Genomic DNA, 19,176 nt, shown 5'->3' with positions numbered 1-19,176 from the left:
GCCACCCCTCCTAAACAGGCAACGAATCCATATGCCTGCTTGTCAACTGACGAGAGCGATTCTGACGACCCTTTGGAAGGTCCATCTTCAGCGGTCCCTCATAGCTGTAGGAAAAGAATGAATAAATCTTCTCATAAGCTACCTAGTAAGGGTTCGAAGGTGTCTTCCGAAGGGCTTCGAAAAGTTACAGCTAACGGGAATCGGGAAAAATCACCGAAGCAAAAAGCTCCTGGTCTCGGAAAACTCAATTCCGAGATGGAATTCCCACCGCTTCCAGGGACTAAAAAATCCCCAAGCGTCCCTGAAAATTCACCAGAGAACCAACTAGGTGCTGGACTTATAAAGTTCTCTGATGTTGTGGACTGGATTTTTACAACTTTCAATATTTCAGACCCTCTTAGAAGCATTTTAATTGCTTTCATGCCAACAGTAAAAACATATTTGAAGCAGTTGACTGCAAATTGGCCCCTTCTTTCAGCGATTGTATCTTTCGATGGCTAAATCATCCACCGAGGTCACGGATCTAATCACTGTTTTACAGTGGAATTGCAGAAGTATTATCCCAAAAATAGATTCATTTAAATTTCTAGTAAACAATCTGAAATGTGACGCATTTGCATTGTGCGAAACTTGGCTAACTTCTGAAATACCCTTAAACTTTCACGATTTTAACATTATTCGTCTGGATCGAGATAATCCCTATGGAGGAGTACTTTTGGGGATCAAAAAGTGCTATTCTTTCTATCGCATTAACCTCCCCTCGATACCAGGTATTGAAGTTGTCGCATGTCATGTTACAATCAAAGGTAAGGACCTTTGCATTGCTTCCATCTACATTCCCCCAAGAGCCTCGGTTGGGCATCGGTGGCTCAGTGATATCGTAGAGCTCCTTCCTGCACCGACGTTGGTTTTAGGAGACTTTAACTCACACGGTACGGGATGGGGCTGTCTTCACGATGATAACAGATCAACTATGATCCATGATATCTGCGACAACTTCAATATGACAATCTTGAATACGGGAGAAATGACACGGATTCCTGCACCACCAGCAAGACCAAGTGCGCTGGATTTATCCCTTTGCTCGACATCGCTACGGTTGGATTGCACGTGGGAGGTAATTCCTGATCCCCACGGTAGCGATCATCTACCGATCGTAATATCAATCACCAGCGGCTCAAAACCATCGAAGACAATCAATGTTTCGTATGACCTCACACGAAATATTGATTGGAATAGCTATGCGACCTCGATATCTGAGAAACTTGAAAGAACTCAACAACTTCCTCCGGAGGAAGAGTACACGTTTTTGGCTGGCTTGATTCTCGACACCGCGACTCAAGCTCAGACGAAACGTGTACCCGGCGCGAAAACTAACATCCGTCCTCCCAACCCGTGGTGGGACAAAGAGTGCACAAATTTAAACGCGGAGAGAGCCTCCGCGTACAAAATATTCAGAAAAAATGGAACACCTGATAATTACCGGAATTACGCGGCGTTAGACGTTAAAATTAAAAACTTGATTAGAGCTAAGAAACGCGGTTACTGGCGTCGGTTTATAGACGGCTTAACGAAAGAAACATCTATGAGTACTCTTTGGAACACAGCCCGACGAATGCGCAATCATAACACCACGAATGAAAGCGAGGAATATTCCAACCGCTGGATATTCGATTTCGCTAAAAAAGTATGCCCAGACTCTGTTCCGGAACAGAAGATCACCCGCGCCGCGACACCAAATACAAACGAAACACCGTTTTCGATGGTAGAGCTCTCACTTGCACTCTTGTCATGTAACAATAAAGCCCCGGGATTAGACAGAATAAAATTCAACTTGTTGAAAAATCTGCTAGACCCCGCCAAAAGGCGCTTGTTGAGTTTATTCAATAAGTTCCTTGAGGACAACATTGTTCCACATGACTGGAGACAAGTGAAAGTGATCGCCATTCAAAAACCAGGAAAATCAGCCTCCGATCACAATTCGTATCGGCCGATTGCTATGCTTTCCTGTATCCGGAAATTGTTCGAAAAAATGATTCTCTTCCGTCTAGACAATTGGGTCGAAACTAATGGCTTACTTTCAGATACACAATTTGGTTTCCGCAGGGGTAAAGGAACGAACGATTGTCTTGCGTTGCTCTCAACAGAAATTCAAATGGCATTTGCTCGTAAAGAACAAATGGCGTCAGTTTTCCTTGACATTAAGGGGGCTTTTGACTCAGTTTCTATAAATATCCTATCTGAGAAGCTGCATCAGCATGGTCTTTCGCCAGTTTTGAACAACTTTTTACATAATCTATTGTCTGAGAAACACATGTATTTCGCGCATGGTGATTTGTCGACAATACGATTCAGTTACATGGGTCTTCCTCAGGGCTCATGCTTAAGCCCCCTTCTATACAATTTTTACGTAAACGACATCGATAAATGTATCAACACATCTTGCACGCTAAGACAACTTGCCGACGACAGCGTTGTGTCTATTATAGGATCCAAAGCTGGCGATCTGCAAGGGCCGTTACAAGATACTCTTGTCAACTTATCCACATGGGCTCTTCAAATGGGTATCGAATTCTCTACGGAGAAAACTGAGCTGGTTGTATTTTCGAGAAAGCGAGAACCAGCACAATTACAGCTTCAACTAGGGGGTGAAACCATAGCTCAGGTCTTCACATTTAAATATCTCGGGGTCTGGTTCGACTCCAAAGGCACCTGGGGATGTCACATTAGGTATCTGAAAAGAAAATGCCAACAAAGAATCAACTTTCTTCGTACAATAACCGGGTCGTGGTGGGGTGCCCACCCAGGAGACCTGATCAGGTTGTATCAAACAACGATATTGTCCGTGATGGAATACGGATGCTTCTGCTTCCGATCAGTGGCGAACACTCATTTCATCATGCTGGAAAGAATTCAGTATCGTTGTTTGCGTATTGCCTTGGGTTGCATGCAATCGACTCATACGATGAGCCTCGAAGTGCTGGCGGGTGTTCTCCCATTGAAAAACCGGTTCTGGGATCTCTCATATCGTTTGCTCATTCGATGCGACATTTTGAATCCTCTGGTGATTGAAAATTTCGAAAGGTTAGTTGAGCTTAATTCTCAAACCCGTTTTATGTCCTTGTATTTTGATTACATGGCTCAGAATATTAATCCTTCTTTGTTTGTTTCCAACCGTGCTCATTTCTTGGATACTTCTGATTCTACTGTGTTTTTCGACACATCCATGAGAGAAGAAATTCGTGGAATTCCGGCTCACGTGCGCCCTCAAGTGGCCCCAAATATTTTTTATAATAAATTTAGAACAGTCAACTGTGAAAAGGTGTTTTACACTGACGGATCAAACATCAACGAGTCCACAGGCTTCGGCATCTTCAATCAAAACATCACCGCTTCTTACAAACTCAGTGATCCGGCTTCAGTTTACGTCGCAGAATTAGCTGCTATTCAGTACACCCTCGAGATCATTGAAACGTTGCCCAAAGACCATTACTTCATTGTCACGGACAGTCTAAGCTCAATAGAAGCTCTCCGGGCAATGAAGCCAGGAAAGTATCCCCCATATTTCCTGGGGAAAATACGGGAACACTTGCGAACTTTATCTGAACGGTCTTATTTAATATCGTTAGTCTGGGTCCCTTCGCATTGTTCCATTCCGGGCAATGAAAAGGCAGACTCATTGGCTAAAGTGGGCGCATTAGAAGGTGATATTTATGAAAGACCAATCTGCTTCAATGAATTTTTCAGTATCTCTCGTCAGAAAACTCTCGAAAGTTGGCAAACTTCATGGAGCAATGACGAACTGGGACGATGGCTACACTCCATTATCCCTAAGGTATCGACGAAACCTTGGTTCAAGGGGATGAACGTGAGTCGTGATTTCATTCGCGTTATGTCACGACTCATGTCAAATCACTATACATTCAACGCACATCTCCGGCGTATCGGGATCGTGGAGAACGGGCTCTGCACCTGTGGCGACGGTTATCAGGACATCGAGCATGTCGTGTGGTCGTGCGTAGAGTATCGCGACGCCAGGTCGAAGCTACTGGAATCCCTCAGGGCCCGAGGTAGACCGCCTGAGGTTCCGGTTCGGGATGTGTTGGCGAGTCGGGATAGTTCATATATGCTTCTCATATACCAGTTTCTCAAACACATTAATATACAAGTGTAATCTGTTACATCTGGCTTAGAAAGTTCCTCCTATTTATCGACGTTGTTTCAACTGTGGCTAAGAATTATTTCTCAACTGCAGGTTCGACACTAACTTCCGCCGATTATCCCGATTCCTCATCTGTCCACCATCTTCATCGGAACTAACAAGATCTTTTTGCTGTCACTAACCTTCGCTTCCCCCCTCCCCGTCTCTTCACCATCTCGATGTCAACTAATTAGATCTCTGTCGTTTTAGTCATTTCATTCCCATATCCCCTTTTTACTCCGTTTTCCGCAATATTTACTTCGCTATATTTTTTTTTTCATTTTCTTCTGTAACAACACCATCATCGCCCACGGAAACTTATCAACAGCATGCGGGCCACCCGCCGGGTATTCGTAACCTGGGGGTGTTTCCCGCGGACCCACACGGACCGAAGAATGCGGCCAACATGAATATTCACCAACGCCATATGGAAGACTCTCATGAAATATTCAATTCACCGGCCGATCACCACATGAAGGCTGGATCTGCCAAAGTCAACCACTGCGACCCAAATTTGACATTACTTAATGATACAACCCTAGTTTTAAGTTAGTCGTAAATTTTAAATTAGTAAAAGCCCTTGGCATCTTAGAGCTTAAGCAGTGTGCCTTAAACATTATATTCTTGAATAAAAAAAAAAAAAAAATCAGCGGATACAGAGACCTAATGAGTATGCTGCATTTTTGAACGATTTTGTCAACATGTGACCTGAATATCAGATGTCTGTCAAAGGTGAGTCCTAGATAGATAACTTCATCGGACCATTGAATGACCTCATCACCGAATCGTATTCTGCATTCGTCTGATGGAACAAGTTTTGGAGATCTTGAATGTGGAAACAAGATGACCTGAGTTTTTGCTGCATTGATCACAATTTTCCAGCTTGTAAAATATTCCGTTAAAGCGTCCAGACCTGTCTGTAGTTTATTTTTCAGAGCATTAATGACACGACCTTTGTAAAGAATGGCAGTATCATCAGCAAATTGTGACAGAACACCACCACCTGGAAGAGGTGGGATGTCTGATGTGAAAATGTTGTATAGAATGGGACCTAGGATACTTCCCTGGGGTACACCAGCAGGAATAGTAAATCTTTCTGAAAGTGCATTATTCAGAGAAACCTGGAATGCTCTATCTGCAAGATAATTTTTGATAATTTTAATAAGATACATGGGGAAATAATATCGATGCAGTTTAAACACCAGGCCATCGTGCCACACATTATCGAATGCCTTTTCAATATCCAATATTGCCATGGCAGTCGTTTTGGAAACTGATTTGTTTTGCTGGATGACGTTGTTAACCCTTGTGAGTTGGTGGATCTTCCTTTCCGGAACCCAAACTGTTCTTCCAGAAATATATCCTGTTCATCTGCGAAAGCAAGAATTCGCCTTTGTATTGACTTTTCAAACAGCTTGGATAGGGCAGAGAGTAAGCTGATGGGCCGATAGCTCTTGGAAAGGGAAGGATCTTTCCCCGGTTTCAAAACTGGAATAACTTTAGCTAACTTCCACTTTGAAGGGAAGTAACCAAGCTCCCAGCACCTGTTAAAAATTTTAGCTAAGAAGACAAATGAGCGAATACTCAAATGTTTCAGCTCAATGTTGAATGTGTTGTCGAAACCAGGGGCCTTCATATTTTTGGATTTTTTCATAATAGCCATCAGCTCATTCGCAGTGACTCTACTTTCCTCAGGAACCAAGCTGTCTGATTGGTCAACCTCAGCTACGCTATCAGCAACGGCTCTTTCATGTGGACTAACACTGTTGAGTCCTAAATTGTGAGAACACACAAACTGCTGGCCTAGCGCATTTGCCTTCTCTTCTGGAGTGATTAAAGGTATTCCTTCAGCTGCGTCCTGGGGTGACATCAGAGGAGGAATAGGCTTCGGTTTTTTCTTAAGCACCTTCGTTAAGGACCATAAGGGCTTTGAATGTGGGAGAATTTCTCGAAGCTTTTGCTGGAAGTTCCTGTTGCGAAGCTCAGATATCCTTTCCTGGATTATCCTAGTTAAGTTGTTATAAGTAGTCTTCCTATCTAGGATGCCAGTTCGTTGATACTGCCTCCGGTAGTGAGCAAGCATTCCAATTTACTATAACCAACTCATTATATTGCATATTCGATGATGAATTTGCCTAAGGCGTTGATTTGATCTAACCGCGTTCTGCAGTTTCGTAGTTTTGTTGTCATTGTTTCAAAAATGACGATCAGTTGTTCAGCAGAGAATAAATCACCAGAGTCATCCTTTGGTTGTGGTTGATTATTGCCCCATCCAGGAGGGATTATTGAGGAAGATTCTTTTTGAGATCCAGCGGCTGAAGTCTTTGGATTGCTGCAAGGAAGTGGCGGCAAATTCGGAATATCCCTCTTCGGTGGGAGCCGTGGGAAATTAATTTCATCCTTCTGTGGAACATTCTTGCGCGTTGATTGTTTACGGGACGCCTGTTGTCGAATTTTTGTGAACTCAGCACGTTTGGGACACGATTTGCTAGTAGATGGATGGTCGCCATCACAGTTCACACATTTTACAGCGATGTCATCTAGTAAGCAATCATTGGTATTGTGTGATTCGGCACATTTCCCGCACCGACTTTTCATGTGGCAATTCCTCGCTCCATGGCCGTAGTTCAAACAATTCGTGAATGTGTGACATCCCGATGTACCGGTTTATACTTTTGCCATTCGATGATTATGTGAAATAACGATTTAATCGTTTTCAGTTGACTCATGGTGATGGAGCCCTTCTCCAGATGAATCAGGTACAGTTGATCTCTAAACTTTTTGTCCGTATTATGTCGCTTCATTTTAAACACCATCAAAGGCTTTAGTCCAGCCTCCGACAGTGCCTGCTTTAGTTCGGCTTCCATCATGTCGGGTAGTCCTCGAAGTACAACCTTCATAGGTTTGTTGGCGGCAATATCGTGTGTAAAGTATTCCGCTTTTGTCTGATTCAGATAACATTCCACTCCTTTGTAGTGGTTCAAAGCCGGAACAGTTATTTTGTAGCCTTCAGTACATAAACGGATTGTTGCCTGTAGTCCTTTGCTGATCAGTGTGTTGAAATCCGAGCGTAGAGTTGGTGGGAAGCCCTTCAGGTAGAAAGGCGGCATTTTTTCCTTCTTCTGCAGTTCCTCTTCGACATCAACTGGCAGATCAGCATATTGGTTTGTACTCAGCAAACGGTCGTTTACCTGTACATCACTTGGCTTCAGACGCTTATCATCCTTTAGATCCTTCTCGGATCTATGGCGCGTTTTACCCATAGCTTGGGTAGGTAGAAACTGCGAATAAAAAATAAAACAAAATCGAAATTAGTCGTAGTAGGTTATTCGTCTATTCACATCGAGTGTTAGATGACGAATGATCGAATATCATTTTTTTTTACATTAAATATTTATTGTTTCTCTTTGGTTACATTTCTGTATGATATTACATGTCAAGTGATGTAGTAATGTTACTTTTCATCTTTTAATTAACGGTAATTTACTAGTTAATAATTTTGATTAAATTTCTTTTCAACAGTTTAACTGAGAGACAGTTTGATTTATATAACAAAACTAAAACTACTAACAAATACTAAAATAGAGAACTAATTAAAGGATATTCTGAGATTGCACATTTTTCTTGGAATTTTCTATTGGCTGCAATTATTTTCTCGTCGACGGTAGTGACGTCTGCTATTTGATGAACTGTTGAAGTCCTGGTGAACCACGGGAGATCCAGAATCATTTTCAGGGCTCTGTTCTGCAGCACTTGGATTTTGTTCCGATGTGTAACGGCACACCTCCCCCACACAGGCAACGCGTACTGAAACACTGGAGCGATGATCTGGGTGTAAACAGCTAGCTTATTCTTGCGAATAAGAGATGACCTTCTCTTGATTAGCGGGTAGAGACATTTGATGAGCAAGGAGCATTTAGATTTTATCTTATCGACATGCGAGCGGAAAAGTAGTTTACGATCAAAAGTGAGCCCCAGATAGATCACCTCATTGGACCAGTCGATTGGAAGCCCATCAACCACGATCTTGCAATCAGCTGGAGGAGTGAGTCGCTGAGATAGACTGTATGGAAACAGGATCGCCTGAGTTTTGGAAGCGTTAATTTTTATCTTCCAGGTGTTCATGTAGCTGACAACGGAATCAAGGCAGTTTTGCAGCTTTTTGGTGAGATGTTTTGTGACCCTTCCTTTGCAAAGGATAGCTGTATCATCGGTGAAGAAGCAGAACTGGCAACCATCAGGAAGTCGAGGGAAATCCGAGGTGTAGACGTTGTACAATACTGGTCCGAGAATGCTACCCTGAGGTACTCCGGCGGGTACAACGAACCCGTTCGATAGGGTTCCGTTCACGCTGACTTTGAAGCTTCTGCCACTGAGATAGTTTTGTACTATCTTGATGAGGTACACTGGGAAGTTGTAGCGATACATCTTGTAGATGAGACCTTCGTGCCAGACGTTGTCGAATGCCTTCTCGACGTCCAGTAGAGCCATGGCTGTAGACTTTGCGACGTGCTTGTTACGGTCGATGATGTTCACTACTCTTTGCAACTGATGAGTTGTGGAATGGCCCTTTCTGAATCCGAACTGTTCGGACAAGAAAATGTTGTTGTTTTCGATGTGCACCAGAACACGATCTAAGATGAGTCTTTCGAAGAGCTTGCTTAGCGACGACAGAAGGCTAATGGGACGATAGCTAGAGGGATTCGTTGGATCTTTAGATGGTTGGAGTAACGATACAACCTTGGCGATTTTCCACTCCGAGGGGAAGTAGTTTATATCGAGACATCTGTTGAAAACATTGGCAATAAAGGTGTAGGTCTGATGGCTGAGTTTCTTCAATGTAAGGTTAAAAATCGAGTCAAAGCCCGGCGCCTCCATGTTTTTGGATGCTTTTACTGTTGCGGCAACTTGTTCGGGTTTAACCTTAACATTATCCGGAACGTAGCAGCGGGTGTTACTCAAAGTGGACATCGTTTCTCGAACTGCGTCTTCCATGGAACTGACAACGGAATTACCCAGGTTGTGAGAGCGCAAAATGTGTTCGCCGATTGCGGTCGCTTTTTCAAACGGTGTGACCAGAATGTCGTTGTTCTGTGCCAACGGAGGGATTTGTTTCGGTTTTGACTTTATTACCTTTGACACCTTCCAGAAAGGCCGCGAGAACGGGTCTAGCCTTTGGATCATTGACGAAAAGTTTTCGTTTTTCAAGTCATCAACTCGAGAACTGATCAGCTCTGACAATTTCGATGCAACGTATTTTTTCGATAAATCGCCTGACCGTTGAAATTGGCGCCGTACTTTGTTACGTTGACGGATAATTGCTTTGGTCATCGAGTCGATTTTAAGCAATACTCCGTGGATCGGAACCTGTCTAACGCAGTGGTTCTCAGCTACAGAGATAGCGGCCTTTAGCTCGGATAAAGCTTCATCTATATCGTCAGTGGAATTCAACGCTTTGGTTGCATCGATATGCCGATCAACAATCCGGGCGAATTCCACCCAGTTGACGTCGTGGTAGTTTTTCCTGGTTTGCGGTTCACCGCGCTGAATATCACCACCGATTTGAAATGAAACCGGAAAATGATCAGAGCTGAGATCGTTTGTTGTAACTGGTTGGCTCAGCAAGTCGAAGTTCGACAGAACTATGTCCAAGGTGGACGAGATGCCGGCAAGCGAAAGATATGTCGGCTGATACGGAGCGTGGATAGTGTAATAACCCAGCTGTAGATCCTCGAAGAGAAGACACCCATTTTTATTCCTACGGATATTTCGCCATGTCTCGTGTTTCGCGTTTAAATCGCAAGCCAAGATAAACTTCTTGTCGGTTCTTGTTAGCTTCCCAAGATCGTTTTTAAACTTTCTTGCCATCCCATTGCCGTCATAGCACTGTGTCGGACAATAAGCGGCAATAATAATAATTTTTCCAGTGTCGGAAGACACCTCGATACCGACGGCTTCGATCACCGATGTGCGATAGTGCGGTTGAATTTTGTATTTAATCGGTTTTCTAATAGCTAGAGCGACACCCCCTCCGCCCGAGTGGGTTCGATCCAGCCTAACTATGTTAAACCCAGGAAGGTACAGATTATTTCCAGGTTTTAAATGCGTTTCCGTGATAGCTACGATATCTGTTGATTGTTGCTCCAAGAGATCACACAACTCAACGCGTTTCCACGACAATCCGCGGGCGTTCCATAAAACAATATTTAACGGGTTAACAGGCATATTGTATAATGAATTGCCCTAACACAGAAATCTGGTCAAATCTTGTTTGACATTTTTGCATTTTGTTGCACATCTCTGCGAAGATCGGCAAGAGTTGTTCGGTGGTAAATTTGGGCGAAAGATTTTGGTCCAAATGAGGGGTATTTAAATGGGGACTCACCTGAGCTGGTTGACCGTTCACTCCAGCAAGTGGCATTCCGGATCCTGCCAACAACGATGACCAGAGAACCGTAGGATTTGGCTGTGGCGGCAGTTGCTGTGTGGAGGAAGTTCCAGCGCCGTTCTCCCGATTTGACGCCAGCAAAGGAAACTCGCCATTATTGAAAACCGGAACCTTATTGGGTTTTCTTCCAGGCTGATGATTCTGCGATGCACGTTTACGTATTTGTTTATACTCCTCCCTCTTGCGACACTGCTTGTCAGTGGACCGGTGACCTTCCCCGCAATGGATACATTTCAATACGGCGTCTCCTTCTGCAGGGCAGCTAGACGTTAAATGCACCTGACCGCAGTTGTTGCATCTCGGTTGAAGATGGCAGTTGCGTGTACCGTGTCCGAAGTTCAGACAGCGCATACACTGGGTGACGTCACGGTTTGTCCCACGATACGGTTCCCAGCTCACGATCATACTGCGGATGGATCTAACGGCTTTCAAAGCGTTCAGTGTCACTGTACCTTTTTTAAAATGCACGAGGTACAGACAATCGCGATACTTGTTGGTGACATCCTTCCTAGTCATCGGGAAAACAGCAACCGGTTGGAGCTTGTATCGTTCGGCCAGCTCCGATGCGATGTCATTAGCGCTCATCAGCGGTAAACCACGTACCACTGCTTTGAATGGCTTTTCCGTTGCCAAATCGTGCGAGAAATACTCTGCACCAGCACGATCGAGATAATTTTTTGCTTTCACGTACTCGGATTTGGTATGCAACATCACCTTGATGCCGATACCACACAGCTTGAATTCGGCTTGAATTCCAATTCGAATCAGTTCTCGCTGTAACGTTGCGAGCGAAACTGATTTCACCATCTTCTTCTTCGGGCAGTTCATCGAGAGGGCCACCGAATCCGTTGACATCGCTTACGTTGGTTGCGGTACGGTTGCTTCTTATTTCCGAACGAGCGGAGTGCACTGACATCATATCACCAATTGTGGATTGATTCTGGTTCTGGTTTTGAATAATTACACGCGGACTGGGTGTGTTATTTTTGTTACGCTTAGGATTCGCCTTGGGACTAGCTTTTGACCCTCCCGAGCGGCGTCTACGTTTCGCCATAAAAACTCAACAACGAACGAACAAACGCGAGAGAACGAAAACACGTCTGAACACGTTCAACTATCGACAAAGAATGACTCACTCATGATCGAATATCGACCACGGTTTCCCTTTTATACGCAGTCAGTTGAAAATATGTGCTTGACTACCTCAAAATCGTCGTCCTTGCGCGAAAAAGCCAAGCAAAAGTAAAGAGTTTTCCGTGTTGTTTTCAAAATTTGAGAAAACTTAATATTTGAGGTGTTTGTGGTTATCTCACACTGTTCAAAATATTATCCTAAATTCCTGATCATATTTTTGATGAAATGGTGAAAGAATTATGTTGCTGCCTTTAATACAACTCGAGATATTCACGATTAAGTTCTGCCCATTCTTCCATATGGCTAATTTTGAAAAGGCACCCCATAGTAAAGTAAGTCGTATTCACGACAAAAAGAAACGCACAGGTCGTAGTTCTCATTTGCCTTCCGGTCGTCAAGGCGAGAAGACGCATTGAACCAGTTTTTCATCATTTGACACTGCGAGCGGATGTGTTGCAGTTTGTTCGCAAAGTTAGTTTCAATTCAAGCAAGAGCGATTGCGTCAGACAGTTGCTGATCGTTTGCATTGGAGGGAAAGAAAACGAAAAGTGGAAAACATTATATAAAATCAGCAGTTCTAATGGCTTTAAATGTTATGTAGAGAACTATTAAGATTACTTCTTTGCAAATCGAAGGTAAAAGTCATCAGTTTAGTGAAAATACAAATTAATTTGATTTGCTCCGTGCACTTATCGCTGTGCGAAAATCGTTCGAGAAAAATGTGCCGAACTGTTATAAATATCGTAGAGAATTCCACAATTTGGTTCTTCTAAAAAGCAACAATGAATCCTGTACAGCATCTTGATAGTTTTTTTTCAATGAAATATGCAAATCCGAAATGAGATAATCGACGTCGAAATTCTATAAGTGCCTATATGCGTGGCCGTTGGAACCGCCCCTTTTGTGAAAACGCTACAAGCGAAATCACCTCTTTAGCAAAATTGATTCAGTTTGGCATCATTTGGCACTGCGATTGGATGTGTTGCGGTTTATTCGCAAAGCTAGTTTCAATTCAAACAAAAGTGATTGCGCGTCATACAGCAGAGCTGCTAAGTCTAAAAGGCAGAAATGAATTCTGTACACGGTATCCATCGGAGTTCGAACTCAACTCGTCACTCTCCATCACGAACGCTTTCATAAAAGTTTTTATTCCGAGCCACCATTATTTTATTATAAAGAACTATACTGGTTATTTCATAATATTTAATTGTGTCTCAGAATGTTTAATGTAACTAATTTATACTTTAGTCTAAGTGCATCGTTTAAAATTTCAGTAGTGAAAAGCGGGAAAGATTCACAATTCACACAATCGATCAACTATCAATTCGCATTCGAAAGTATAAAGAAATCGTGTCAGTTTCATTCGTATTCACGACATCCAGTTATGTCTCTGACATTACACACCCGTACTTTTTCCATATTGGGGACGGGTATAGCGTGATGGGTAAGTCGATGCCTTTCACGCAACCCGCCTGGATTCGATTGTCAACCCCGCACATTGGGTCAGAAAGTTTTTCTAGCCCGAAGAGGCGAATGACCTTAAGGTTAAAACCTCTATAATCGGAACAAAAAAATTACCATAGTACTTTTACTCAGGCGTTAACTCAGATGGGCCTCAAAAAATTCCGTAACGTATATAGCATCAAAAACTTAACTACTATTTTATACTTTTTACTTTTTTATTTATGACTTCTGGTCAGTCAGTAATTTTTACTTTTTTCGGTTTTTTCACGATATCAAACTAACTGGAGATTATAAGAGGAGAAAGAATATGAAATCATAGAGCCATAGTACTCAAGGAAGAGCAAGGATGTGAAGAATAAAGTGCGGAAAAGTGAGACGTGACAAGGGTCATTTAAGTAAGCAGAAGGTTTCTCATATCTAAACTTTTACCTTCTACCAGAGGAGTCGAACTTAGGCATCTTAGCGATACGAGTCATCCGAGTCTCTGGTATGTCAGAAAGTAAAGGCAAAGGTCATTTGCCATTTACTGTCCGAACCGGCTTCGGACTCCTCCGGTAGAAGGTAAAAATTTAGATACGAGAAGCCTTCTGCTTACTTAAATGACCCTTGTCACGTCTCACTTTTCCGCACTTTATTCTTCACATCCTTGCTCTTCCTTGAGTACTATGGCTCTATGATTTCATATTCTTTCTCCTCTTATAATCTCCAGTTAGTTTGATATCGTTAAAAAACCGAAAAAACTACTATTTTATGTATTATTATTATTATTGTCATTCATTTCACTCCGGTTTCATCCTCTATTTTATGTGGTTTTAACTCTGTTTGACTTTGGAGTTTTGACCATCACGTAACTCTCAAAACCTCAAAATCTCACGGTGTAATCTACAGGATCAACAGACCCATAATATTTCTCAAAGCTTTTTGTTTTTCCGTTTCTGATTTTGGGAGGGGCCAGGGCCCCTCGGGCCACTTTCTGAGTACGTGGCTGGAAAAGCTAATGTATATTACTTATTGAGATAAACTTTTTTTTATGGAAGAAAAATAATTTGTATAAATTTTAAAGTGAGCCAATTTTTTTAAATAAACGAATGGAACTATTTTTTCCAAATTTCGGAAACTTTTCTCTGGCGCACACTGTAACGGTCTCATCGTAAATCAAGCAAATTGCAAATGCTAAATGCGACTAAAATTATGCCATTGTACTTTTTGGCATACATTCTTGGCTGTGCTTTTTTCTCGTACAAAAATTGACACAGACTTCGTTAATGACAGATGACGAGTGCGGTTTTGTACTGCCCGATGAGTGGTGGCAGTGGCAGCGAAAAAAAACCGTTCAGGTAATAAAATTTTTCTTGACCACATCACTCAAGGTACCAAGCGAAGCAACCGTTAGCAAGGACGTATTGCTTATCGTTGACGCAGGATCTTGCATTAAACTTTGGCTTTAGACTGATTAACGGGATTCGAGTAGCAACCGGCAATCGGTTCTCGCAGTATGGCTGCACTAATGACCATGTGAACGCAACGAAATCGAAACGGAACAGTGGATACGCACGGTGGTCCTTGGTGCCCCCATACATCGCATACATTCCGATTTGCATGAGTCGAATTTATTTTAATACCCCCACGTGGCAAATAACAAAGAAACCCGTTTATAATGGCCGACGGCTCTTTTCTACATTCCATTAAAAGTTGCACGGAACGACCGAAATTAGCTCTGCGCCTAATTCGTATTACTGTTTTTGAATTAGTTGATTTTAACAACAAAATTTCCAAAATAACTATGAAATTAGTTAAAATTGAGAATTTACTTTGCTGAAAAAAACTCTTATTTTTAGAGAATGTGTTTAGTTGGCGAATATTCTGGACACAAACCAGCAATATTTCAATCCAGTACGAAATTCTCATTGACAACAAATTTTGTTATTAAAATCAGAAAATTTGTTTCTATTTATCTATCACCATCATTACTGAAGGATAGGACAAAGAAAACAAAAATGAAATTGGTTTTATTAACAAGCTAAAAACTCAGGGACAGTCTTGTTGAAACTGCTTGCAAATTGTTTAGATGTTTTTCGCATGTGTTACGATATAGCCATATATAAATTTCTAAACCGATATGTAAAAATGACGTAAACTGTTAGTGAAAAGTGTAACATATTTATTCAGAATTTGTGCGCATTTAAAGCGATTGTGCGTAATAATGTTTTTACGGGGAACAGTGAAGTGAGTTTCGAATATTGCACTCTAATTGTATATGTCAAATGATGTTTTTTGTATCTTCCAACCTTCTGGGCTACGCTGTCCGGTGTACTACTTGTATTCGGTTTTTGTTTTCCGAGTGCTCAAAGTTTTCAGTGAGATAGTCAATTTCGCGAAGTCGAATGAAGAAAACAGCAATTGAGAAGAAAAATTTTCAAAAAGAAGTTTATGTTTCGCTTATGTCTTTTTCTCCAATACAACATCGTATTTATACCTGCCAATATAGAAAAAACAACCGCGACTGAAAAATTCTTTTCGATAGTAGTGTGCCATCTAGTGGCTAGTAGTCATTACGGTGTTAACGTTTATTCGGTGAAAAAGCCCCATATAGCTGCAAATTGCAGAAGCCAATTCAACCATTTATGTTGGTTGAAAACAACGTTTTATTTCTCTAATTCAACTAAAAAAACTAGTTGAATGGATATGAAGCGTGCCTTAGCTAAGAAATGACAGCACGTTTAATTGGTGAATTCAACTAAAAAAAACAGCCATTTCAACAAATATTTTATTATTATTAAGGGAATTAGAATTAAAAAATCTAAATTAGCAAAAGTAAGATTTTTTTAGTTGTCTCAGAAAATAACTAACTAAAATCAGAAAATGAACTAATTTTTTCGCCACAATGCTGATTTCGGTCTTTCCGTGTGGGGTCATTTCGTCTGCTCACAACAAGTTTTCCTCCAAAGGTTGCACGGGGTATCATCAATTTTCCTCCGATAACGACGGTCACATGCAAAGAGCAAGTAGAATCCAATGTGGTGCAGTGGCTTTACTTATTGCCTATGTGTGGTAGGTAAAAATTTAAATGTCACTTGCTGGCAGTTGAAGCTTTGCGAGTATTTAGGTATTTTAAACCACGGTAAAGGAATAAAACATCAATAAATGTCAATACGAAGGCATTTGGTCCACTTTCTACGAATAGATTTCATTTGAAGATTAATGTTCATTTTCAAGTCCCGCAGTAAAAAGAAACACGTCACTCTTCTTGTAGAAATGATGTTAGGCAATATAACGGTAATAATTTTTCTAACATTAGCAGTAATTAGTATGCAAGTTGTTTAGCTAAATATAGGCTAAAAGTACCGTGGGAAATGACCAATCATACATGCATGAAGTGTTCCGAAAGTAGATAGGTGGAAATACGAACTAGAATGGGGAACTCAGCTCCAACAACCGTACATCACCGAATTAGGGACGGTGAATAGTTTGCTAGAATAGTCCTTTGATTGTTTACCACTTTGAAAAAAAGTACTATCCATGAGGTGTTTCCACAAGAACAACTTCGTGATGGAAGTATGTGAAAACGCAACACGCAACATTTTGCTTCTTACGGTACCTGTAAGAGTCCGCCGTGAGCCTAGACCGAAGACCTGATCGCATGCTGCGGATGGGGCAATCACTCACACACAATTTTCCGCTGCGAATCGAGCCCCGGCATGGTTTGCAATGGCCGAAGAGTCCGAACAAGTAACCAGATCTGGGTCAACCGATATGCCACCGACAATTCGTGTATGAAAGCCCTTTTCCTGAGTTTTCCTGCCTGCTCTCTGCTGAGTGTCACAGGTCCACGTGGCAAGAAACAATTAGTTGTTCTGTTGTATAAGAAAGAAAAAATCTCTCGTTTAGAAATACGTAACTTTACGTATACTAGTGGTTAACTGTGCTAATGATTTCTGTGTTACTTTTTTTTTCTTTCGCAGGCCACCGGAATGACACCGCTGATGTATGCCGTCAAGGACAACCGGACTCCAATATTAGATAGGCTTTTAGATCTCGGATCCGATGTCGGAGCTAGAAACAACGTAAGTACGAGTGATGCACTTTGTAGCGGGAGCAGTTTGGGTGTAATTTTCATGATGCCGGGCTCGAGATCTTGAAAAATCAGATTTCTTTTATTTTTCTTCTGTTCTGATTGAATCTAATTAAGAGAAAAAAAAACCATTTGAAAATTGATTGATTGAGTAGTATATAAATGTAATCCTATGTTGCGGGTGAAAACTTCTTCTTAGAATAATGTTGTTATCTGAAATATACTGTTGGCATACGATTCCTGTCCTTGGGTGTGTACAAGGTCTAAAGTTGATTTACGTTCAGCAATACATATCAAGTTTGACGCGTGTTTCCAGTAGCCAAAATATCGCTAATATTCAAATAAAAACCTGTTACTCACGCAGTCTGGAAAGAATGGCGCGAAAACCTTGAAAATTTACCGCAAGGGTAATCAAATCCAAAACGACGGGAAAGTATTTCAAGATCTCCATTAAATCATACAAAATCAGTCAAGAGCAGAACGCTAGGCGTTAGAACTGAACCGTAGGCGTTAGCCGCTAATCATTGCTCGAAATAGGAAATGGTCTTTCTCGACTACTAAAATTACTCCAGTTGGACGTCACGTGGAACCGTTTTAGCATACTGCTTACGATCAAGATTATAACGTTCTACCTTATTTTTCGCCTGATTGGTGGACTAACTAGCTAACTTCCAGTGTGTAATTGGATTTGCAGTGGTGTTAGTAATCGGCTGAACTTGAAAAGGGCAATGATAAAATAACCTATGAAAATCAAATTGTATTTAAAAAGCTTCTGATGCGTTGAGGTAAAAACGATGAAAATTATGTTGATTACCATTACCATGAGATAACCTGGTGAAAACACAAAACGACAACTGAAAATTGATCATGTTCTGGTAATAGTCACTTTTGAGCCATTTCTGGTCTTATCTTTTTCGGATCCTATCTGGCTTGCGATGTATTCCTAAAGGGCTCTGGAATTTCGTTAATGCTAAACGGAAAACATCAAGTATACCTCCTAATGTTTGAAGTGACAGCATCTTCTACTGCTTGGGAACTGTTCGCAAATCACTTTGCCTCTGTGTTTTTGCCCTATTCTGCCCCCGACTCTGAGTTCCCTTCTTGTGTTGTATTGTGTTGAAGTTTAACTGTATGACATTAAATCGAAGTACTTGCAAAAGAGTGAAGAGAGTGTTTCAGACGTAAAAAGTCTTAAAAATCGATCGCATATATTTTTAATAACAGGGGACGGGTACAGTGTGATGGGTAAGTCCATGCCTTTCACGCAGCCCGCCTGGGTTCGATTCCCAACCCCGCACATAGGGTCAGAAAGTTTTTCTGATCGGAAGAGGCGAATGACCTCAAGGTTAAAACCTCTATAATCGAAACAAAATAATAAGTTTTAATAACAGCAGCAAGAAAATTTCATCCCATTGCTTAAAACTTATTTAAAGTCACAAATGTAACGCTTCGTATTGCCTTTGACTTACAAAAAAGTAACGCACCTAACGTCTACTACTCACCAGAATGTAACGCATGTAACGCTTCGTAGCGCCAAGAAGAGAGTAACACATGCCACGTTTTGTAACGCAGGTAACTTAAAAACATAGCGCATGTAACGCTTCGTAACGCCTATACATAACTATGGGTAACGCGTGTAACGCTTCGTAACACCTATTACTTACTAAAAGATAACGCATGTAACGCCTCTAATTTCCACAATAACGCATATAACGCTTCGCCTTGTAATGTCATAACGCACAAAAAGTAACGCATGTAACGCTTCGTAATACATATAACTTTCAAAAAATACCTGAATAAATATTCACAAAAAAGTAACGTATAAAACGCTTCATAATGCCTTTAACATATAAAAGA

General features: G+C 41.5%; 1 protein-coding gene across 4 annotated transcripts in view; it reads left to right on the top strand.

Annotated features, from left to right (window-relative positions):
- The window catches only part of LOC131428201 (serine/threonine-protein phosphatase 6 regulatory ankyrin repeat subunit A), a 169,908-nt gene that overhangs the window by 15,678 nt on the left and 135,054 nt on the right, over positions 1-19,176 (top strand). For all 4 annotated transcript variants that reach the window (XM_058591938.1, XM_058591945.1, XM_058591944.1 and 1 more), the window contains exon 2: positions 17,210-17,311. In XM_058591938.1, the coding sequence (XP_058447921.1) occupies positions 17,210-17,311 (102 nt within the window). The remainder of the gene's footprint in view (positions 1-17,209; positions 17,312-19,176) is intronic.

This window comes from Malaya genurostris, chromosome 2 (assembly GCF_030247185.1).
Source record: "Malaya genurostris strain Urasoe2022 chromosome 2, Malgen_1.1, whole genome shotgun sequence".
NCBI lineage: Eukaryota > Metazoa > Arthropoda > Insecta > Diptera > Culicidae > Malaya > Malaya genurostris.
The sequence above is the reverse complement of the archived record's forward strand: the minus strand, read 5'-3'. Positions and strand labels throughout refer to the sequence as shown.